The sequence below is a fragment of the Scophthalmus maximus genome, chromosome 9 (assembly GCF_022379125.1).
Source record: "Scophthalmus maximus strain ysfricsl-2021 chromosome 9, ASM2237912v1, whole genome shotgun sequence".
NCBI classification, from domain to species: Eukaryota; Metazoa; Chordata; class Actinopteri; order Pleuronectiformes; family Scophthalmidae; genus Scophthalmus; species Scophthalmus maximus.
This window is the reverse complement of record NC_061523.1, coordinates 20,398,976-20,423,681: the sequence shown is the minus strand read 5'-3', so window position 1 is coordinate 20,423,681 and position 24,706 is coordinate 20,398,976. Positions and strand designations below refer to the sequence as shown.

Genomic DNA, 24,706 nt, shown 5'->3' with positions numbered 1-24,706 from the left:
TTGTTTATCCAGTAAATCAGTGTTTGTTTGTGAAGGAAAAACAGAGAGTGGCTGTTACGTTGCAGTCCCGGCATATATCAAAGAAGAATAAAAGCCTGAGATATATAGATATATATATATATATATATATATACATATACCATGTCATATTCATTTATTTTTAATGGGTATGTGTGCTGTCTACCGCATTTGTGTGGAAGTGAGCTCATTAACAGGTACATATTTGCTTTGATTTAATTTCACATCTGGTAGTTCAGTTGAGTGGAGTTCATTTTCACCAGGATCCATGGTGTTTTTCAAGGAGACGACATATATATATAAAAAAAACTGAAACAATTAAAACACATGAAACATAAGTAGCAGTTTCCACAGCATGTCGTCCAAATGCAACAAAAAAAATGATTTGTTCACTAGAAGATGGTCCTCAGTTCACCGTCTTGTTTGTATTCTGTGCAGGTACAGCACGGAATCTTAAGTGCCCGCGTCAACGCAGCGCATTAGCGATGTTAATTTTACAAGTAGTAATAAACACGTTCCCCTTAAGTGCACTCCCGTTAGAGTCTTTGCAGAATATTTTTGGAGAATGTGTGAGCTTTTGCCCCCGAGCCATATCAGCTCCATCGGTGTACAAACAACTCTCCGAAACAACAACCATCAGCTCCCCCCTGGAAAACTGTCACTCAAAGATCAACATTTATTATGCTCCATTATACTTGCTGTGTACACAACCTGTTCCCGCTCGCGTCGCGAATCGGCACTTTGACGAATTCATTTCAGGCCGTTGAGGATCTGCATCTGCTTGCATCTGCTCTGGGTGGTTATCTATTTGTTCCCGCAGTACGACTTTGTGGAGCTACTGGACGGCAGCCGGCTCATCGCCAAGGAGCATCGGAGTCTGAGCGAACCGGAGACGAGGGCCCGGCTGGACCACCCGGTCACCGTCCACCAGGCCGGATTCATCCAGTACCTGGACTCGGGCGTGTGGCACCTGGCGTTCTACAACGACGGACGCAGCGTGGAGACGGTGTCCTACAACGCCATCGTGCAGGGTACGAGAGACGCACATCTGCTTGCGGTGGCTGACGAGCGTGATTGGAACGATGTGTAATGACATGTTTGGGGGAAGGCGTTCATTTCCTTAAACAGCTGCGGCCCCGACGAGGAAAAAGTAGGTACGGAAAATTGTGGGAAATTGCGTCTGCCCCACAAACCAGCTGAGCTTTTCAAAAAACGTTGCGCCCCGCCCGCCATCCCAGGAGGCAGATCTTGCTTTTCATCGGAGTGGTAGCGGGTTATTGTGCTCAACACTAACACACGAGAGCGCACGGTACACGGCGTTTGGCCGCTCCCTCCTAGCAACCTCCTCTGTGTTCTGAAGTCTGTGAAATTTCCTTGTGGGTCTTGCGGGTAGCAGAATCACTAAGGTTGAGTTAACGTGTTTGGGTTTTTTCTCTTCTGTTTGCTTCGGGGAGTTCCATTGATCCGCCTCCGCAAATATGAAGGTATCGATGTGTGCGGTCAAAATTGCCTCGGTCCGACGCGGGCTCGGCGAACATCCAATACAACCCGGAGTAATGACAAGAAGAAAAAAAAGTTGGGCCCCTTAGCGCCGATCAAAGCGAGGGGCCCCCGAGGGTTCCGGGGGGGGGGGCGTCCTTTATGAGCAACGCTCTGTTGACTGGACAGGAGATCCCGTCTGTAGGATGTGTCAGATTAACTTCAACCCAGAGAGGATTTGAGCTGCAAACACTCGGGAGGTTGCATGGCTTGTGTGAGCATGATCAGCCATTCAAGGGGTCCCGGCGGGAGGGGATGTTGAAGAGGAGGGAGACGGGAGGAAAGGAAGGCGGAATTGCTAATATAAAAATGCCCGCGCGGCTTTTACTCAACATGGCTTAGATGGGAACAGCCGGGCAGCAGCACACATGTTACGGAGGCTTAGATCTTAGTGGGACATGGACAAATAGCTGTAAATGTATGCCGCGCCTGATACGAGCGCTACAGATAAGGGATGCTTAGAAAGCTCAGATCCATGCGGGGGGGGGAGAAAAAGTTTGTCTCGCAGAATTTCTTAAACATTGTAGTTGTCAAATGCTCTACTAAAAGAGGAGTTTCGGATCTGGTGTGATATGACCGTGATGAAATGTGAACCGCTGTGTCCGCAGAGTCCGTCATGGAGTGCACGCACAACTGTTACGGGAACGGCGAGTGCGTGGCGGGATCGTGTCACTGCTTCCCGGGATTCATAGGGCCGTACTGTTCCAGAGGTGACTATCAATCTTTTTTTTTAAGGAGTCCGTTGACCCGTATTTTGAGAAATGCAGCACGTTCTTCCCTTATATTTCGAGTTAAACCAATAATTCCATATCAGCCTGTGTTTCCTTAGCGTAGAGTAATTGGGCCTGATAGACCTGTCAGACAAGAGGTCAATTCAGTCTCGTCACTGAAATATCACTTGCTATGTTTGGAATTCTAGAAACGCTGTCACCGTGGCTGCATGTCCAGCACAATACGTTCTATTTCCGTATACATTTATAAAAACATTTTTCCAAAGACAAGTACATTCCAACCCTTTGTCAGTATCTGCGTCAAACTTTAAATACCCACTATCAGTCGGGAACTGCTTTTGTTGCTGACAAATCCACATACCTTTAAACCAAAAGAAAAAATGTCCCTAAGAAAACTGTCGGATCGTGGGTTGTTTTTCTTTTTCTCCAAAGCGTCGAGGAACAAAGATGATATTCTCTTAAGAAATTCCACATGTCCATTGTATCGGAGATAAACGGAGTGACCAGACGTGTTCAACAGAATCCAAACTATGTAGCCGAGGGAGTTCAATCACGTCGAACTCTCGGCAGGAAAGCAAATACGCATATTTCCCGGCGTCGAAATATTCCCCTGCTTTTTTGTCTCCGTCCTAAAAAAAAATCCAATACCTCAATCCGCCTGACGGCGCGGCGATGACCGTCTGACACCTGTCGTCTCTCCTCAGCCTCCTGCCCGGTCCTGTGCAGCGGCAACGGCCAGTACACCAGGGGGCGCTGTCAGTGCTACAGCGGCTGGAAGGGCACCGAGTGTGACGTCCCCGCCTCGCAGTGCATCGACCCGCAGTGCGGCGGGCACGGGCTCTGCGTGGCGGGCAACTGTGTGTGCAACACCGGCCACAAAGGAACCAGCTGTGAACAAGGTACGGAGGCAGGAAACAAAGCCTCTTGCCCCCCCCCCCCACTTTGGATTCGCAGCGACATATTTCTGTGTGAAGCTCGGGTTGGTGGGCCGGGGGGGGGGGGGGGGGGGACGCAGTCCATCGGTGAAACAATCCGTGTTTGCAACTCCGCCGAGCAGATAATACACTGGATGTTGTTATTGACACCACGTGTATCAATTAACGTCCTCGTCGGTGCAAACCGGAACAGATTGTTCCAGTGTCCCATTGGTGCAGTCACCCACTGGAATCCTCCACAGCCGACGACGCCTGTTAAAATCGATCCGACGGCGACATCTGTTCCTCAGTTCATGGAGGGAAAGGCCCCTCCTCCTTCCTCTTCTCTCCCTCTTGTCAACCTGCGCCCCCCCCCCCCCCCCCCCCCCCCCCCCCCCCCCCCTTTCAATTGCGGCGCGTTTAACTCCATCGATCCCGATGCGGACGAAAGGCAATTATCAGCTGAGATTTACACGTGCAGGTCGTTGACCTTACACATAAAAGGATATTGAGTTTTGCACAATGAATGTTGTTGGGTTTTTTTTTTCTTCTTTCTAGTGAAACCATTTGTAAAGGAAACATTCGCAAGAGGAGGTTGAATTCATTGTCCCGGGGGGGTGGGGAGTGTTGCGCGCGAGGGGCTCCCCGATGTGACAAATTGGTTCGGCTCAATAATCAATATCGGTGTCCGAGCAGATATGGCAAAAAATGCGCCAGGCAAATAAGCTGCACAGGGAGCACAATAACATTGTCGCAAATGATCCCTTGTTAGTAATGGGTTGATTATGTCGGCCATAATTGCCAATTATGAGCCTAGATCAGCGAGTTGATCTGTAAATTGTTAATAGTAATTGATTATATCTGTCTAGACGCTAATTGTGCTCCCTTTTCCCAGTGCCTGTAATGGAGCATAATTATGCTTTCAGTGTATCGGAAGTGCACTCCAAAATGGCACAGAGGAGGTATTTGGACATAGGGCGGAAAATGCAGGCACCGCTAAACACGGCGGGGGGAAAACTTTGAGGCTCGTCAGCCACCATCTGGCACCGAAGCACTAACACTCCAAATGTGATGTTCGGCTGGCAGCAGAGTTAATGCGGACCGGGGGTAAATATGCAGGTTAGATGTGCCGTCTAGACGGCGGTGAGCTGACACCGCCTGTCATCATCGCCGTGTTTTTTTCTTCCCCCCCCCCCCCCCACCCTCAGTGGACTGTGTGGACCCGGCGTGCTCCGGTCACGGGGCCTGTCACCATGGTGAGTGCCACTGCAACCCGGGCTGGGGGGGCATCGGCTGCGAAATCCTGAAGAGCACTTGTCCCGAGCAGTGCTCCAGTCACGGCACCTTCAACACCGACTCGGGGACCTGCGTCTGCGAGGCCAACTGGACGGGGGCGGACTGCTCCATAGGTGAGTCGCTCGCATTCTCGTCGCTTAAAAAACAAACTGTGTGTGCAGGCTATTCAGTGTGATCTCAGGCTGCATCTGGCAATTGATTTCATTATCCAATAATTAATCAAATTTCCTTAAATATTTGGTCTACGGGGCTGCACGCTGGTGTAGTGGTTAGCACTTTCGCCTCACAGCGAGAAGGTTCTGGGTTCGAGTCCCGGTTCAAACCAACCAGGGCCTTTCTGTGTGGAGTTCGCATGTTCTCCCCGTGTATGCGTGGGTTCTCCCCAGGTTCTCCGACTTCCTCCCACAGTCCAGAGACATGCAGAATGGGGTTAGGTTCACTGGAGACTCTAAATTGACCATGGGTGTGAATGTGAGAGTGAGTGGTTGTCCGTCTCTGCGATAGGCTGGCGACCTGTCCAGGGTGAACCCCCGCCTCTTGCCCAATGTCAGCTGGGATTGGCTCCAGCCCCCCCGTGACCCTTAAATGGATAAAGCGGTAGACGATGGATGGATGAATATTTGGTGCATAATGTGCATAAATTGTGAAAAAATGGCCGTCACACTTGACATCTTCATATAGTTTGTTTTGTCCCAAAAAAACAAATATACTGTATTAAATCAACAGTCACATAGAACTAAGAAAAGCAGCAATTTCTCACATTTGAGAAGTTGGACACGTAACTCGAAAACAAAAAGACTCAACAATGAACTGACAAATGGATTAATCAACTAATTGTTTCAGCTCAAATATGATTAAGGGGCATTCTGATTGCACATACTGCAAAAATTTACTCTTTACCCAGTGGCTTTTAAATAATTAAAGGGCCTATTCAGCTACTTCGGGTTGTAATCTTTATTCATTCATTTATCGACGCTGTTAGTGCAGTTATTTGTTCTGCTCCATCAACCTCTTTCGAACAGTGTATTCAGTTCTTTAATGTCTTTTTTTCTTTTCTTTGCAGATGAAGTTTGAGTTTCTACCAACTTCTTTTCTGTATTTATCACAAGCTTCTACGACAGGAGGTGTATAGGTTTTTATTGACACTAAAATGTTTGTCTCCACACGGAAAAAGAAAACTCACATTATGTGATATATTAGTTTTTGAAACATTATTCTGTGAATATTACACAACTTTTTCTTTTCCCAAATTGGTCCGTCACACTTTGGAACGCAACTCTCTGAATAATAGAGTCAAATTAGTATTCTTTCAGCTTGCTCGGGAAGGAAAAACATATTAACAGATTCATATTGTGGGAACACACCAGAGAGGATGAATGAAAGAGCCTGACTGACTGAAGTTCTTCATCTAATGAGCTCTGTATACTGCGTGTTACGCTCCTGTCAATCACTGTGTCTTACAAGCTCCCGGTTACATGTCCGTTACATCACACCCAGGGAAGTTTCACTTTGATGCGATGCGGCGCAGTGATGGGAGACAGTTATGTATTTTTTAACTAATACAATATAAGGTACGATGACTAGAAAGCGAGCGCACTTAGAACTTTTTTTTTTTAAGCGTTTGATTCGACTTTTCCCGATGAGAACGACGACATCAAATATCCGACAAACGCACCAGCATGCCTCAAAAGGTCTCAAGTTATTTTGCAGGCCGGAGAAAAGAAGTCATGCGAACTGACGGAAGGAAACAAAGTCCAAAAAGAAAAGATTCTCACCGAGTGTAGACCTCCCCCAAGGCTGAGCCGTCCCCCGCCTGTATATCTATATACGCTGTTTCACCTTCAGAAAAATTCCAGGATCCAAATCCGGATCTGGATCCATCCCAAAATGTAATCGCCTGTTACCATGTCCGAGACCAGTTTCGTTGATAACACCCTCATGCAAATCCGCCCACAACTTTCTTTGAGTAACTGACAATAAAAAGACAAAAACCGAAGCGGGAAAAAAAAATATTCGAATAATTCCATTTCAAAGGGACGTCACCGTTTATACCATGTGATGAGAGGAACGATTGGTTAATCTAAATAAGCAGTAGGATTTAGTTCTCAAATCTGGTTGGTAGTAATCTTATGCATTATTACGTAATATGACCTGTGACATCATGATGACAACGTTCCTACCATATGATCATAAATATATAAATAAATCATCTATTCAAGCTCAAGGTCGTGTCTATCGTCCCCATAGGATACAGAAGGAGAAAAAAAATCATTTTTGAACTATGCATGACATTATCTTTTCATTGTAACTCCTCCACGACGTCATATGACGGGGAATCATTTTCTGATGAACATGAAGCCTGTTATTTGTGCAGACGTCTTGGAAAATCTGGGGGGTTTTTTCGGAACCATGTTGCTGTTGACCTTTAACGCTTGACCAACCAGCGAAACCCTCCCAAGTAATATTCCCACCAAGTCTGGAAGAAAATCCGTCCAAAGCGTTGTTGAGTTATTTTGTAAACACACACGCACACACACACACACACACACACACAGACGCGGACAGGGGGCGAAAAACAATACCCGACTTCCGGCTGCTCCGGCGCGCGGGGTAATAAAAGACGGAGGCTTTCAGGGCCGTGAGGAGACAGATGTTGACGCCTGATAGCCAGGAGTCACTCGTGCGTGGAAAGTGCCGTGGAGCCAAACAAAGGCAGAGCTCAGTCTGGACGCGTCACGTCCAGTCCGGGGCACTTTGTGTTCGTCTTTACTGCAGGATGCTCAAATTAGAAAAACAAACGTCTGGGTGAAACGAGCTGTCGTCCATTATCGGGGCAACTTGGCGAGTCCCACGTGGCAGGTTGCGTGACCCATTTTTGATTTATACGCGTGCCGCTCGAACCCGAAACGGACAGAGAACCGCAAAAGCTCCGTTACGTTTGAGACCAAATGAGTCGAACCGCGCGGTGCGATCGCGCCCGCGATGAGCTGAGCAATCAACACTTGTGGCATGTGTCGGATTTGAAGCAGAGAGCATGTCAACTGCAGAGCCTCTAGCTCCACTCGTGTGACCCGGCGTGTGTTCTATTTTAAAAAATTCAACGCAAGTTCCAAAATAGAGGTCTGTTCATAGCCTTTTTTATTCATCTTTTTTTTTTTTTTTTGAAATCTTCTGTATCCGTTGGAGAAGACGAGGGAGACGGGTCCTGTGTTCCCGGCTGCTCGCCCCCTCCGTCGCCTGCTTCGTATGCCGGCGGTTTTGCCTCCCGACACAGGTAGATGACATGTTAGTTCAGGGGCCGGCCCCTCCCCATCTGTCGTCCGCGGCTGAGGCTCAGGTAATTAATGCGGCGTGTGTCCTCCCCCCCCCCAGCAGAACAGAGTCATTCTCTGTGTGGAGCCCAGGGGGGGGGGGGGGGGGGGGGGGGGGGGGGAGAAAAGACAAAAACCGTGGCCGAAACCGGGTGGAAACACTTGAAATAGCTGGAGCTGCGGTTTCTGTTTCAAAGTGCCGTCGGATAAATTCCTCTTGGCTGAAATTCAATTGGAGAAATTAAAGCGCAAGGAGGCTGGGCGCCACTTTCTGACGTGACGGATGCGCGCGCCGACCTTTTTAAAGCAGCGCGCGGCCCGAGAATGATGGTTTGCGGTGAACAATTTTTTTCTTTTTCTGTTTTTTCTTCTTCTTTTTTACATTTTTTTTTTTAAAGTTATTATTCAGTTCAAGCTCTCGAAAATTCCAGGCACGGGCCTCTCACTCAGCGAGACGTCTCGGCCCTGTCGATTGGCAGGACTGACGGGTCCGGCCTTGAAGTTATTGGTGGTTTACTCACACACCTGGGCGCGTGGAGGTGTTCCTTCTTAATTAATGCTGCGGCTCTCCCTCAATTAAATAAACTTTAATTAACAAGCGCCCGAGCACGGATCGACCGCCCACAACCCCTATCGGGCGCGAGTCGGCGGCATGTTAAAGGCAGATAAACACTTTTGCACTAATGAAAAATTGATTGCATAGATTCTATGGGAAGGAGGTATCCCTTTGGAATCTAATGACCACCCTCCAGAGGCGCGCTTAATATTCTACAGTGTCGGCTCGACTTAATCACAACCATCCAAGGTCTCTCAATCGAAGTGGGAAAAACTCTACCCGCCAGAGATGGAAACGGACGAGCTCAACGAGCCCGGATGAGGCGGACGAGTGTGGCCAGAGCAGCGGTGGGGCGGCGGCTTAAAAGAAAGAAATCAAAAACGCGTGAATAAAAATCTGTCGATATTTCATCCACGACTCGTAACGTGCCCCCCCCCCCCCCCGCCGGCCGCGCCAAGTTTGTCAAAGAGTGACAAACTTTTCAGCGAAGGGGCGCCGCGATCGTCCTGGAGCATCTAGTCACTTAAAATTTGAGGGCATACTTGAGCTGCTCTCCTCTTTGCCGCCATTGTCACGTCGGAAAAAAGGCTCCATGGCGCCGCCGCCGCCGCCGCTCAGAGGCTTTGATGGAAGCCCTCGGCTCCGGTGAATGAACTTTTTCCTCAGTCTCACACAAGAGCAGCCGCGGCTCGTCGAGCGGCAGTCGTAGCCTGGCGCCAGACTGATCTGCCCCCCCCCCCCCCCTGTGGTTTGAGTTCATTTGAATTTTTTGACTTTTCTCTGAAGATGACACAGATTCACAGATGCTCCTGTACTTGAGGAAAGAAAAAGACAAAAAAAAAAAAAAAACCCTCCCGTGTGGAACCACAACTCTCCTCGGCCTGCTCGGGAAACCCGTGTAAAAAAGATTTTTTCTTTTTTCTTTTTTTTTTTTTGTCAGAAACATGTCAAACCTGAAAATTGCTTGTTTCCACGGGTTCTCCCGCTAATTGCGGTGCTTCATTGTGCCCGCGCCGCGAATTGCGGACTTTTTTGTTGAGCGGCGACAGGTTTTTGTCTCATCTTTACAGCTTCCCGCGCTCGGCGGCATTACTCGGAAAAAAGATTAGCCGAAGTGGCTGCGAGAGAGAAAGTGGCTGCGAGACAGAGAAAGTGGCTGCGTGCTCGTGCATGCGCAAAGAACAAAAAGAAGAAAAAAAGCCCCCCCCCCCCCCCTCTATTATTCCGTGGAAATTATACTTACTCACAGGGTGCGGTCACATTCGGTGCGATACCTCTGGGTTCATTTCAGATGCTAAAGCGCGGTTCTTGCACTGATTGGTCCCGTTTGTTGCCGAGGAGATGAGATGCAGATACGATCCGCCTGCCTTCACGGGGACACGCGTCGACGTGACCGTTTATCTCTTCTGATGCTCCGCTCAAAGTTTCATTTCCTCAATGTGAAATTTGAACGCTCGCTCCCTTTTCAACTGGTTTATTTTATTATTTTTTATTTTTTATCGCACTCCGAGGGCACGCGGCCGCTGCGGGCCGTGTCACAGAGGAGATCATTTACACATTGAGTGTCGAGCGCTGAGAATTTAAGGCATCCGCTTATTGTCTGAACCCGTGAAAGCAATAACGCTGTGTAACCCGTCAACTATTCACTCTGCGTTTTTGGCAAAAATGGCGGCCGAATGAAAAGTTGATTGGAAGAACCGTTTCATCTCCGCCTTTGACGCCGTGACAGTCCGTGTGTCGGGGCCGCCTCGCAGTCTGACGCTTATTCATTTTTCTGAAAGAAAAAAAAAAAGAAGAGAATTGTGTACAAGACAAATCCATTAGAATGCGTAAAGCAAGAGACGGCAGCAAAGGCACGGCATGTTCCGTGCGAGATTATGCCTCTCCTTTAATAGATCTCTGCAGTTTTTGGCCTCTTTTGATGAAATGCCATCATAAATAGTAGTTGTCGAGGTAACCAACACGTCTCAGAGCGTTTTTTTTCTCCTCTGCAAAATACTAAAATATCCCAGTTCAGGGGGGGGGGGGAGGGGGGCTTTTCACAAAACAGAATGTCTCCTCTCTTTTTTATTTCTTCTTCTTCTTCTTTTTTTCCACGCGACAGAGGTGTGTGTGGTGGACTGTGGTCCCCGCGGCTCATGCATCAGCGGCATGTGTCACTGCGAGGAGGGCTGGACGGGACCAGAATGTGAGCAGAGGGACTGTCACCCACGCTGCATCGACCACGGAGTCTGCCGAGAGGGCAAGTGTGACTGCCACCAGGGCTGGACGGGCGAACACTGCACCATCGGTGAGCCGCGGTGACACGTACACGGCATCGCACACACACACACACGCACGCACACACGCACGCACGCACGCACTCACACTTTGACAGCAGGGCACAGAGGACAGGAAGTTCATGTATGGACGGGCCTAAAATGGCAACTTTGATGTGTGAGTGTCAGTGTATTTTTTTGGGAAAGCAGCGTCAAGCAGCTATCGGAAAGACACGGATCATGACACGGTTCTGCCGCTGCGTGTCGGCTCCAAGCGTGTACTTTTGTGCATGATGGGTATTTTGTGGAGCTGAGGTTTGATTACCGTAAAACTAAAATCAGTCCACTCCCGTCAACCCCATGTTTTTTGTCTTTCTGAATATTGATCAGCTGCAGGAAAATGTCTGAGAACATTTACTCGATTACTGTACTTTTGAATATTTCAGTCTTCAGTTACTTCACACTTCAACTCAGATTTCAGCGCAGCTAATGTGTTCACCGTACCGTTTCCACACATTATGTTGCATATTCATACATCAAACTAAAAGATAAACATGAACTCCACCCGAAGCAGATGCAACAATAACATCTTGTTCATATGTTTATTTACTGTACATCTAATCTATAAAGATATAACTCGTATGGGGGCCATTGTACTTTAGGATGTAAACATTACTGGTAATACTTTACTTATACTTAAATAAAATGCTGTATCAAGGACTTGTAAAATATTTTTGAATGCTGTTGTCTTTGAATTGAATTCTTCCATCACTAAGCGTGCTGAATATAAGTTATATATTAACAGTCCAGTTTTGTTTGGTTTTTGACTACTGCAAGCAAAAGCTCCCCGGCCCTGGAAAATGTTGCCTTATGTAAATGTTTGAATTCTTAAAACCCCTATTCAATTTTCTCTACAGAGAAAATCTAAATGGAAATGTATTTCATTTTAAAATGCTGCTAATTACATCTGAGGATAATTCGGGCAGGTCATCTATTCCGCTGAAAAGAGCCAAAGCGTGATCTATATCCTTCGGTTGTTTCCGCCGGCTGGCCTTCGGTTTCCTGCGCTCCTTTTCCCCCATCCTTTTTGCGAACACCTCGCATCAACTTTGTAATTTTCCCATCATCCATTTAGATATTCAACCCTTTAGACTGCTGAAGTGAGGCCCCCGCATTAGCGAGTCAAGGGCAGGTGTGTAGGGAGCCGACAAAAGCCACGGCGAGGCCCCTTTGGAATATCATTTTTGTGAAATGGCAGTGCTTCACCCGGCATTAATGAGATTAATGAGTCCTGAGATGTCACTTCCCCGGCGACCTTTGACCCCGAACCTCCTCAACACCTCGCCCGCTGTCAAAGGTCCTGCAGTTAAACCCTGACACGCCGCGTCCAACAGCATCCCCCCAAGTGTCATCGCCAGACCCTCTCAATGACGACCTATCCTCCGAGGAGCCGGCAGATCTCGCTCTCCAAACTGCTGAACCCCAATTACGCACTTGCAAGTTCTCTCATCAGTCGCCCGCCCCCCCCCCCCCGCCCCCCCCCCCCCCCCCCCCCCCCCCCCGCCCCCTCCTCCACAACGCAGGTCCCTCTCCTGCGTTGTGGAGGAGGGGGCGGAGAGGAGATTGGGAGTAAGGGAGTTGACGGAGGATGGTGTTAATCCCTCTCCCTCCTCCGTGCCGACCGTTGGCCGTCCACTCTCCCTCGGTCCTCTCCTCCTCACGGCTCCCGTCGGAAGAGTAACTAAGCTTATTTTGTCTTTTCCAAAAACAAACCTGAATAACTGCCATTTGCACAAAGCGCCCTTTTTTAAGCACATTACACGGCCGACGCTTGAATAGAGGACTTCCTCGGCCACTCTTTTGTCACGCGCATCGAGATCCTGTTTCATATATGGGAGTCTCGACCCATTGTCAGTGCTCTCACAGCGCCGCGGTTTACCACTAAGGTGTGTGTGTGTGGGGGGGGGGGGGGGGGGGGGGGGGGGGGGGGGGGGGGGGGGGGGGGGGGGGGGGGGGGGGGGGGTGGGGGGGGAAACAACGACGACAACAACAACAACAACAAAAAGAACTTTGTAGTATCCTGCTTCGTGATGCGTTTGCGTTAGAGCGAGGGCGAGGCCACAGACCTCCTCACGAGCAGACAGACGGTGAAGTTGGGGGGGGGGTTTGGGGGGAAAACCCGCCCAGATGAAAGGCCCGAAAGGCGAAAGAGTGTCTCAACGCCCGCGCACAGAGAGCAACAGCGCGGTTTCCCCCCTCGCGGCAGCCTGTCGCGGATGGGGAGTGTTGACAGTGAATATTTTTACCGAGCTCCAGAGCCCGAATTCACTCGCGCCGCCTCCTGCGGAGAAGAACCGCAATCTTTGACAGAGGGGAAAAATAAATAAATAAAGATGATGATCTGTTATTCTGATTAATCACATCGGCGCTCTTAAGTTCGTCTTACGGTTAATCCCCCCCCCCCCCTCAACTATGAATCTTTTAAATCTGCAGCTTCCTTTGTGTCTCTCTCTCTTTTTCTCTAATCAATTTTTCCACTTGTATTTCCCTGTTTTGTTTTTCTTGGCCTAACTCTCTGTCTGTCTTCCTGTCTTCCTGTCTGCCTGCCTGCCTGCCTGCCTGTCTGTCTCTCTCTCCAACTCCCCTCATGGCTTACATGTATAGCCCTGGATTCCAGAGTATCAGGTAAAGGAAAAAAGAAAAAAACACTTTTCACTTTGCTTGAGATTGATACTTTTCGTGCAGGATGCTTCTTTTTTTTTTTCTCTCTCTCCGCGATCCAGCAGAACCTTTATTTGATTTAATTTTTTTTGAAATGTACAAAAAATACAAAAGCAATTTTCCTCGCTGTCAGTGATATCAGTCATATCCTGTCACTCACGCTTAGTATTTGCTATTCAGCTCAACCACCACGACGTCTGTGATTTGCACACACACGCGCGCGCGATGTTGAGAGATTGAAATTAGGGCAGAAACTAAAAAAAACGCAGCAAAGGCAACGGTTATCTCCTTATCCTTATCCTTTTTTTTTCTCCAAATATACAAACAAAAGTTGGCAGGTACATCAACAACATGTCAGCACCCGTTTTATTTAAAAAAAAAACATTTTGTGCTCCCTGAAAGTTACAAGAAGTCGATGTGTTTGTCAGTCTTAGCTCTCTCTCTCTCTCTCTCTTTTTTTTTTTTTTTTTTGCCAACACGGGAGATAAGTAATTTTCTTTTTTCCAAATGTTTCCCCCTTTCCTTTCGGCCGTGTAATAGGAGCAGTCAAGATAGGATATAAAGGTAAATTGAACCACTACCACCACCCCCCCCCCCCCCACCCCCCTCCCAGGGAGATTGTCACGAACAATCCCTCCCTTTTCGTTGTCTTTCCTAGCACGGCGTTTATACACCTGTTCTATGTCCGAGTCGATCATGATGTTTCTGCTGTGATCCTGCTCCCCCCCCCCCCCCCCCCACCAATATGTCCCCTCATATCCTGTCCGTCCTAACCCGACTCCACGGGCCCATCACCCCCCCCCCTCCCCCACCAATATGTCCCCTCATATCCTGTCCGCCAAACCCGACTCCACGGGCCCATCACCCCCCCCCCCCCCCCCCCCCCCCCCCCCCCCACCACCACCAATATGTCCCCTCATCTTCTGTCTGTCCTAACCCGACTCCACGGGCCCATCAGCCCCCCCCCCCGCCAATATGTCCCCTCATCTCCTGTCCGTCCTAACCCGACTCCACGGGCCCATCACCTCCCCCCCCACCCCACCCCCCACCAATATGTCCCCTCATCTCTTGTCCGTCCTAACCAGATTCCACGGGCCCATCACCCCCCACCCCCCACCAATATGTCCCCTCATCTCCTGTCCGTCCTAACCCGACTCCACGGGCCCATCACCTCCCCCCCACCCCACCCCCCACCAATATGTCCCCTCATATCCTGTCCGTCCTAATCACCTCCTGTCCGTCCTAACCAGATTCCACGCCCCCCCCCCCCACCCCCCCCCCCCCCTTGTCTTAATTCAATGTGTCTGCCGGATTAAACGGCCCGGACCGGTTGTGGTTCAGTCATTTTTATTTCATTTCTTTTCTTCACCCCCTCCACCGGCAGGAATGCGATCTGGCGGCAAGTGCTCTGTCTCCTGTAAACGTAGAGACTGTTGGTCCTCCCTCCTTCTTCCCACACTTCTTCTCCTATATACATTATACTGTACACTTCCCTTTTTCCCCCTTTGATGTTGCTGTTACTTCACATGAGTGTTTTTAACATTCGCAAAGGGCTCTTCCCGCTTTCATTACTTTCCCGGGCAAAGAAAGAGAAAAGAATCTTCCAAGACAGCCACCGATTCTCCGCCTCTTTGAATTCACAGAGAATCTCGATTCAGACGGAGAAGGAGAGAAAAAAAAAAAACTCAACTCAACAAGTCAAACTCAAAAAGAATCATTTCCTCATGTGATTTCTCAAATCACACTTTGATTTAAGCAGAAAAAGCAGCTTCCCACGAGGATTCGACCCGACGTGCATATTTGCTATCTGCCATTGGCCCATTTAGTAAAGGACAGAAGTCTTCCCCGTTTTTTCATATATTTTTTTTTCTTAAATCTCATGCATTTCACTTTTCAGTGTAGCTGAACATGCTCCTGAAACTCATGTGAAACGACCGTATCTCCTCACACCCTCCTCCACATCCCCAGTCCTGTCAGAGGTGTATCGTACTGTATGTTCACTCGATGCTGTCTCTTATCAATTTTTTGTCCCTCCTCTACCCCACGTCCACTCTCAAATGCCACCCTCTGCTCCCGTCTTCTCACCCCCAACCCCCACCACCCCCCCCCACCCTTTTCTGCTCCTTTTCGCCACCGTGTTCTGATTTGCTCGGGCTGTTTGACACGTGCATGATGTGTTGACAGACGGCTGCCCCGGGCTGTGCAACAACAACGGAAGGTGCGTCCTGGACCAGAATGTGTGGCACTGCATCTGCCAGTCAGGATGGAGAGGGCTGGGATGCGATGTGGCGACCGAGACGCTCTGCTCGGATGGGAAGGATAACGAGGGAGGTAGGAATAAATGAGAAGCCTTGTACAAATAGTCTTTTAGCCTTGGAAGGAAAAAAAAGAAAAGAAAGAAAGAAAGACGTGTGTGTAACACTTATTGTGCCAGACAGCAAATTTGCTTTGATGTGGCTCCTCAGCGACAGTGCAAACAAACAAAACAAATCAATCATACATAAAACATCACTGGAAACAATATGCAAATGTTGCGGCGGAGCAGAACTGTTGAAAGAAAAGAATTGTGCTTTAAAATATACAGGAGATCAATTACAACGGGTGCTCGAGACCATATATGAATATCCCGCGAGCTAGATTTCTAATGAACTGCTCCTCAGCCTGATCAACAAGCCCGGAGCTTCTGAGGTTCACACTAGGTGACACCCTTTTTCTAATAGTTGAGACTTGCACGTCACCCGCAAGCTCAACACCGCAGCGGAGAGTCTCCCCCTCACTCCCTTTTGTCAAACCCTAACGCATCCAGGTCAACAGAGCTTCTTTCCTCCGCCCCTTCCTGTTCTTCCAGACGGCCTCGTCGACTGCATGGACCCAGACTGCTGCGCTCAGACCTCCTGCCAGGGTCAGACCTACTGTCGCGGCTCGCCTGACCCCACCGCCACCGCGGGCCAGGGCCAGAGCGCCGCCGGCCAGCCCACGTCCAGGGGCTTCTATGACCGCGTCAGCTTTTTGATTGGCCCCAGCGGCAGTCACGTGGCGCCCGGGGAGAACCCGTTCAACAGCAGGTAGGCGGCTCACCGAATATCGCTGACGGCTCTTCAAATTGTTTGGATCACGTCGGCTGTTTTATCGTCTCATTACCAGTCGGGACCAGGCGCCCGTGTTTGTGCAGCCACGCCGGGACGTCGAGCGATCTCGCTCCTCTTTGTGTTTGCAGTTGCACTTGCACGTGTGTTTACGCTGGCGTCACTGCCGCAAGCTCTTCACATAAAACAAAAAAAAAAAAAATGAAATTCTCATGCCTATGCGTCGGAGACAGCCGTAGCTGGAGGCTATCGCTCCGTCCCGCTGTTGTGAACGCAATATCTCACCAACACCTTGAGGGAATCCCTTCGAACTTGCTAGACGTGGACACGGGGAATGTCAAATGTCAAAGGTCGAAAAATCACTGTGACCTCACCGTTTGCGAACGCCCACAGGGAATGCAATTACATCTGGCACAAACTTTTCGCTTGAACTCGAGGCTGACCTGATTAGAGTTTCGGGGGCGGGGGGGGGGGTTTGGGGCTCATTAACGCGATATCTCTGAAAATGCCTCAGATTGGCGGTAAAAACCCTTTCACGATGGACCTCGAGGATTGCATGATCAGAATGTGGCGGTCAACGGTCACCGTTGCATCCTTATGACAGAATACACCTTTATTAGGTTCCCTGACAAATGTGAATGACATTGCTGTGATAGTGTTTGGTGATAATTAGCTGACAGCTCGGCACGCAAGCATGTAAGGAACAATGCGGCCGTGGTACGCATTGTACTGGCTAGATGTCAACATGCTAAAGTTAACAGGGCCTGAATACAGTCTCACATACAGTAGCGCGGCCGCAGACTGTTCCCTATCCTTGCAAGTGCAAGTGTCTTTGCTGGTTTCAGACCGACACAGTTGATATATTCCCATCCAGCGTCAGCCTTAAATACCAAATTCACTCTTGGAATGGGGAGCATTGCTATAAAAAAGAACTTTCGATCATCACAAACCCTGGTCTGAATTAAAGCGACACAGTGTGTCAGCGCTAATAATGTCGGAGACGGCGCTCTGATTGCTTTATTGCAAAAAAACAATGTGCCCAAAAACACACCAGTGATTTATTAAGAGACAAGCACAATCCTTTGGAACCATGTGGCTGGTGCAAGAACCTTTTTTTCATCTACACTTAAACTACAAGAATTGAATATGGACTCAGCCGTCCACGCACCAGCCCCAATGCGCCCCAAACTGCCATTTTGTATAATCTTCTTTTTTGACACCTTGCAGCATGATGGCGCGTTCCTCCACAGCTTGCTCCAGGAATTCAAGTTCCATGGCGTTTTATTCGAGGTAAAGACGTGAATTGAAATGTGTCATATGAAAGCAAAAAGGAGACGTTATCCTGCGAACTGCATCGATGTCCGAACCAAAGAGACTTCGTTGTCATCTCTCATCCAAGTGCACCGGCCCCCGCATTTGCTCAGCACCACGAGCGGAGTTTGTTCTGTGAGGGATGGAGAGGAAAATGATTGCCAACTGTGTGCAGAAGGCTTTGGGAATATTTTTCCTCCAATAGTTTAAAGTAATCCTTATGTAAATAGCATGCTTTACTGAAAATATAGAATGAGGCGACCCCCCCCCCCACCCAAGCCGGGTTCTCAGTAATCCTCGTCCTCATTGTCTTCAGCTTATTGTCGATTTCATGTCTGGCAGTGGCATTAGCTCCCTTGCTCCAAAAAAATATTCATTTGGCTCTCTTATTTTCTTGTAGAAGTTAGTTATACTGTCAAAACACGGCGGTGCCATAGCTCTGCAAACATGCACGCCACCAAATATGACAAAATTAACATTGTGCCGTCATCAGCACAAACATTACACCCGTGACATCTTTTTTTCGGGCCCACATTTTTCAAACGTTCATTTGAGGGGATGAGGTGAATAATGTATGACAGCCTTCGCACGAGTATACATTATGAAAAAGATTTTTTGAGGCACTGGAAGGATGCCAGCGGAGCATCAAGACTTCCAACGGCGGCGGCGGCGACTGTTGTGCCGAGTCGTGGAGTATCTGATGTCTGACGGTGTTTAGGATGGGAAACACTTAGAGGTCACTCGTCTGCCTCTATTTTCTTCTTCTTCTTTCTTTTTTACGAAGACGTTGTGTAAGCCTAGACAAAGGGAGCAGGTTTCAGCGTGCGGTCAGGTTTCAGAGCTGGGCTGTAAACCTGTGCCTCGGATAGCACAGAGAATTAAACATGTGTTGTGGGTTTTGTGCCAACCCCCCCCCCCCCCCCCCCCCCCCCCCCCCCCCCCCCCCCCCCCCCCCCGGGGCCCCTGCTGCCGCCACCACCGGTCCCCCAGCCGTATCGCATGTCCCCGCACCAAGTCTCCCATTGGGTTTTCAGATGGTGTTTTTTCCACGGCCTGCGTGAGACAATGACAGATAAGAATGCGCGAATTATATGATTCATTTCTTTGGGTCTCGGCAGGTGGTGTGACTCGAAGTTTTTTTTCCCGGGGCTCCGGCTCTCGAGAAAAAGATTAATAGAGACGCGGGGGGAAGAAAGAGTGAACCCTCGCCGGGGCTCTTAAGTGGCCTTGTTCCCCGAGCCGGTAAATAAAGGACGGGAGGCGGTTTTTGCGCCGCGCGTGGAGCTGGGAGGGAAGCGAGAGAGGCTAAAGGTGCTGATCGCCCTCGTCCCATCCGCGCAATGACCCGGAGCTACAGCGGCGAAACGAGACATCTTTCTCTCGCCTTTGGAATGATTAAATGTTGATGGGGAAATATCGCACTGTCTCCCGCACTCACTTTAAAACAAAGGGGGCTGACCTGGAAGAATTGCAGAGGAAGGATAATCAGTTCTGGGGCGAATTCGGCCCCGGAAAAAGGCCGGCGGCCATGTTGACAAATGGCCGAAGATTCCTGAGGCTTTAATCACGTACGAGCCTCCCGTGTCCGTGATTCATGGAGCAAACACGTCGAAGGAAAACGCCGTTTTTTCCAGGGGGAGGGGGCGGGGGGTGCTGGAGGTGGAGGGCCTTTTGACCAGAAGCAAAATCTATTTGCCAGCGTGAAAACTCTGGGTGGGTGGTTGGGTAAGGTGTGTGAGTAATGCTCTCCCGTGCTGGACTAAATGCCTTAAGTGAAGTACTCAAACCGCCCCGACAGCCCTGGTGGCGCTGCTCTTTGACCAGTCGTAGGAGGCGGGTTCATATAAGGCAGGTTGTGCAAAACAAGGTCAAAAAAACAACCAAAAAATAACGTTTGCTTTTTCTAAAAAGAGGACTTTCTCTTTGGCCCCCATAGCCGTTAAAATGCCCTTTTTCCTCTCACATCCACGCTGTTCATGAGTCGCCTCTCCCCCCACAAGCTGCCGTGGCGATGCTTTTTCATGGTGTTGCATTGCCCTTCTTCTTTTTTTTTATTTGTCTTATTTCTTTGTGGGAGTTTGCCTCCAGCGTCGCACGTTGTTGTTCTGGATTCCTGCACGGGGGGCCTCTCGACGCGTCACGCCGCCTGGCTCTTCCGCAAAACCCAGGCGCGCGTCACGGGGATACCTGCGACCGAGCTGAAGGGCTCGTTCCCGCCGCGGTTTCCTGTTGATGTACTGTCTTTCGTCGCGGGCATCGCCGCGGAGATTCATCACACCAGCGAGCACACGACTCGAGCGGGACACTGACAAAGGGGCTCTTCCTTTCGGAAGGAAGGAAAAAGCTTTGGATGGCATCCGCCCCCGACAAAATACATTTTTAAGGGGGAAGTTCCAGAATTCAGCGAGGTCATGGCCGACAGCGACCCTGCGAGCGCTTCACCCCTTCACCTCCTTTGAGTCGCCTACTGCCGAGTGCATTGTACACGTCATTTACCAAGTTGACTTTGCTCAGCAGACTGATTATTTAACTGCGTGTGTGTTGCATGTTGGCAAGATAATATGCTGTAGGTTTTAAATTCTTAGCTTTGATGCCTCCTGTTTTTTTTTGTTGGGGGGGGGGGGTCTATGCTCCTCTCACAAATTGAAAAGCCCAAAGAGCAATAGATCTTTTTTTAAATAGAAACAGGGTGTAAGTGAGAGACAGATAGAGAGAGAAAAATCATTTCTGTACTCCAGGAATATAAATGCTGCAATACATGTGCGAGATTATGCAAAAATCTTTGCAAAAAAAAAAAAAAAAGACGGGCTGTCAGCAGCAATGCACGGACACTGCGAGTTGCTCCGAGAGAGGTGGCATTCTCCGTGAATAGCAGCCTCTGACGTGTGTGTGTGTGTGTGTGTGTGTGTGTGTGTGTGTGTGTGTGTGTGTGTGTGTGTGCCCGTGACTGTCAGTGAATCATACCTCGCCGCTCCTGCTGCCGGCGAACGGAGCTGGCGCTTGTTTTGCGGCCTTGGCGCCTCGGACGCCGGCTGGCGTTGTTTGTTCACTCAGCCCCCTGTTCTCCCTGTGTTTGTTTGCCCACGCAGCCTGGCGTCAGTCGTCCGGGGTCAGGTCCTCACGGGAGACGGGACGCCGCTGATCGGAGTCAACGTGTCTTTCCTGCACTACCCGGAGTTCGGCTACACCGTCACGCGGCAGGATGGAATGTAAGCGAGTCTCTTTACTCTCACGCACACGCGCACACGCGCACTCGCCAAGGCTGATTTGCAGGATCCAAATGAACGTGCGCCTGTGGATGAAGCTCCGCCCTTTTGACGTCACACTTTGCCCTCGCAACGACGCATGCTCAGGGGTGTGCTCTGCCGTCCCCGGACTGGCATGGGAAACGCCGTACAGCGCGGGGAGAGTCGTCCTGGCGGTTATCCAAAAAGGCGCTCAAGATAAATCGAAACCCGCCGCACATTGTGGCCCGGAACCATCCCTCATGCAAATGTCAGCGCGGCGGAGGCCATTTTGAAGCAGGCTGTTTAAAATGCATTGAATCAGCGCGGGTAGAATCAATCTGCCCGCGGTGTAGTAAAACACGGGATTACTGTCTGACCTTCTCCCGCTATTACCGGCGACAGGTCCTTAATAATGGGAGTGCAAATACATACAAGACAAGCGTCTGTCACATATTTTACAGGAAGGGGTGTCACTCTCTGGGGGCTAGGGGCTTTATATTTTTGGAGACGTTCGGCAGATACGGGCGAACCAGGCCCGCCTTTCAAATTCAACACACGCAGAGGTCACGTTTATGTGCTGGTGGCGCGGAGTGGAGGCCGCGCGGGCGGCGGAGAATTGGTCCCCACCTATCGGAGGATTAGCTGATTTTCTTCAGATATTCTGCCCCGCGACTCTTCTGACAGGGAGCGTGATAAATGGTCGGGGATAATCACACTTGGTTAGCCAACAGATCGGCTCAGTGTTTTAAAAGAGAGGGTGGGGGGGGGGGGGCCTCTTGCAGCTGTGAGCTCCCCACCGCCCAGAGTGGAGAGCGCTGGAGAAGGAGGCTGTTTTAGGTCAGCTGCACAGCTTGGATGTGTCCGTGTGTGTGCGTGTATGAGAGATGTGCATGAGCCTTCAACTCTGCAAGCGTGTGCGCGCGTGTTTTCCGTGCATGCGGATGCATGCATGCAATGTCACCACGCAGATGCTTTACCCCCTGGGTAGTGGAGCTCGCCGGAATATATAGAGCCGCACTTCAAAGACTCGCCCTTCATTTCCAAACCAGTAACTTTTCCCTGAGTAATGCCGTACTAATTAAAACCATTTCGCCAGAGAGAACTGCCAAGACTCGAGACCCCAAACCAAAATGCAACCAGTGAGTGTCTTCTTGCGCTATGCCTGGTCGAGCGAGAGTCATAAATTAGACTCAGTGAATGATAATAATATGTGGAGAGGGAGGCTCTGCGGAGGGAACACACTTGAAGGGGGGGAAAGTTCTGTCTTCAGAAGGATGAAGCCTTTTCAGGCTTAGTCTTGAATTCAATATTTACTTTGCACTTAGAGTTAAATGGCACAATTGTAATACGTTTAAACTCTGGCCATCGATCTCATAGGTAATACTAACATATTTTACACAACCACCCCTAATTGCTGAGATCCGGAAATGTGACAACCTTGCTGAGGAGTCCCAAGTCCCGTGGGGAAGAATTACTCATGGGCTGCTTTCAGACGCGCACTGAAGTCCGGGCATTTTCCTGAGCGAATACAGCAGGAGAATCTCCAGAAGTGGGCGGGCGAGGGGGCTCCCCAGCCCGCACGCGCCACCCCTCACCTGAAGGCTCAGGGAAGTGTTCCTGCTGTTGTGAACGCGTCTGAGGCGGACAAACTTCGTTTGCTTCGTTCTTGATATGTGAACTGCAAAATCCAGAACCCAAAGTACATATTGAATGTAAAGTTCAACCCCCCCCCGATTTACCCATCTATCTTGCCGTAGTTCTGTGCAAACACACATTTCCTTTGCAATAATAACTGATAATAAGCAGAGCTCACTTTTATTTTCAAATAAAGTGGTTTTGAACTATATCTGAATATATCTTCTGTAGGATTCGATAACGATGTTGCCATCTTCTCAGATCTCAGCACCTACTTCAATGACTATAATGTCATAATGCCACTATGAAAATAACATCCAAGTATTATTAGCTTCTGTAGATGCATCTGAAATCTAGTGTATTTATAGCTAATAAATATATAATTTACCCAATTAATTCCTGTCTGTGTTTACATTGTGAGTCCTTTTTTCTCCATGTAATGATCACTTGTTAAGGTTTGACCTCTTGGCCAACGGCGGCGCCTCTTTGACGCTGAGCTACGAGCGCGCCCCGTTCCCCACGCTGCACCGCACGGTGTGGCTGCCCTGGAACGTCTTCCACGTGATGGACACCGTGGTGATGAAGAGGGAGGAGAACGACATCCCCAGCTGCTACCTGACGGGCCTGTTCAGGCCCCACCCGCTCATCCTGGCCACGCCCCTCTCCACCTTGTACAAGACCTCCCCGGAGGACAGCCCCATCATCCCGGAGACCCAGGTGAGACATCTGCCACAGGGGCGGCACACTACATGGCCTTTGTGGTCCCAGTGCCCAGTTTCCTCCTCCGATTTGAACGATTTTAATAATTCAACCCGCGTTTGATCCCGACATTAGAAGGTTTACTGTCGTGAAACACACAAATAAAGAGTCACGATGATGCCGTTATCTTCCTTTTCGCCACGGCTTCTCTCGCTTTGTTTGCCTTTGAGCTTTGATTGAATCCAGGCATCTCCCTAAATACTAAGCCATAAATTGTCTCACAGCAACAGTAAATATATTCTCAGAGCACATCACACGGAGGTTACATGCCTCAGGATTTTTGGTTTCTCTCCATTTGGCTCCAGAAATCAGAGTTGGAAAAGTCCCTAAATGCAAAAATGTGACTGTGTAGCCATTGCTGGTTCGATTCAAAACATGGGGAAATAAACGCTTGGACTTGTTTCCAGCATGATTTATAGTGGCAGTCTGAGATACAACTATTGGGATACAATAAAAAGAGTGACGCATATCGAGTCATGGTGTTGAAATAGAAGTGGGGTTATTTTTTTTTCTCACAGCTTTCTAAAGCGCTCTGACCGTAAATAGTTTATGATACTGTCTTTAGCCGTCCTCCTCATTAAATTACAGCAAAGCCCTGTTGCCCTTGCTGCTCGAGTCGGCCCCTCACGCTGTGTGTTTGGCAACCGGTCTGACTGCTAATTAAAATCCTCAGGTGCTCCACGAGCAAGTGGCCATACCCGGCAGTGACCTCAACCTGGTCTACCTGAGCTCCAGGGCAGCTGGCTACAAGCCCATCCTCAAGGTGCTGCTGACCCGGGACCGTCTGCCCTTTGGCCTGATGAAGGTGCACCTGATGGTGGCCGTCATGGGCCGTCAGTTCCAGAAGTCTTTCCCCGCCTTCCCCGACCTCTCCTACACCTTCATCTGGGACAAGACGGACGCCTACAGTCAGAAGGTCTTTGGCCTGGCGGAGGCCGTGGGTGAGTTCCCGCTGCGACGTGCCCGACCGGAGAGGCTGCGTGAGCGCAGGTTCACCGCGGGACACTCGAGCCACCTTCAGGCAATGAACCCTGGTTGAACTTTGGAAGATTAATCTTCGTTTTTTTTTTTTATTATATGAATTGAGGATTATTTAGTCAGGGACTTTTATTTTTATTACCATGTGCAATATTTACTGACTGGTCTGAAATCCTAAAATCCCCTACTGCTACTTTTTTTTTTTTTTTTTTTAAGGGCACTGCTCTTTTGCTGACGTCTTTGTTTTGCCTGTATGATATTTCAGCAGCAAGTGCACTGGATGAAATATTGCCCACGAGGCAGTCGTCTGAAAATATCCAGCGAGGCGTCAATAGTCACGATAAAACCTACCGACCAATAATAACA

At 49.4% G+C, this 24,706-nt stretch overlaps 1 protein-coding gene across 6 annotated transcripts in view; it reads left to right on the top strand.

Moving 5' to 3' along the window:
- si:dkey-237h12.3 (teneurin-3) overlaps positions 1-24,706 on the top strand; it is a 129,563-nt gene that overhangs the window by 73,130 nt on the left and 31,727 nt on the right. For 3 of the 6 annotated variants that reach the window (XM_035650606.2, XM_035650605.2, XM_035650611.2), the window contains 12 exons: positions 839-1,049; positions 2,166-2,267; positions 2,993-3,187; positions 4,411-4,611; positions 10,470-10,655; positions 13,288-13,308; positions 13,885-13,908; positions 15,529-15,675; positions 16,193-16,409; positions 20,831-20,950; positions 23,059-23,320; positions 24,036-24,303. In XM_035650606.2, the coding sequence (XP_035506499.1) occupies positions 839-1,049; positions 2,166-2,267; positions 2,993-3,187; positions 4,411-4,611; positions 10,470-10,655; positions 13,288-13,308; positions 13,885-13,908; positions 15,529-15,675; positions 16,193-16,409; positions 20,831-20,950; positions 23,059-23,320; positions 24,036-24,303 (1,954 nt within the window). The remainder of the gene's footprint in view (positions 1-838; positions 1,050-2,165; positions 2,268-2,992; positions 3,188-4,410; positions 4,612-10,469; positions 10,656-13,287; positions 13,309-13,884; positions 13,909-15,528; positions 15,676-16,192; positions 16,410-20,830; positions 20,951-23,058; positions 23,321-24,035; positions 24,304-24,706) is intronic. The other 3 variants (XM_035650610.2, XM_035650609.2, XM_035650607.2) reach the window with 2 other exon arrangements.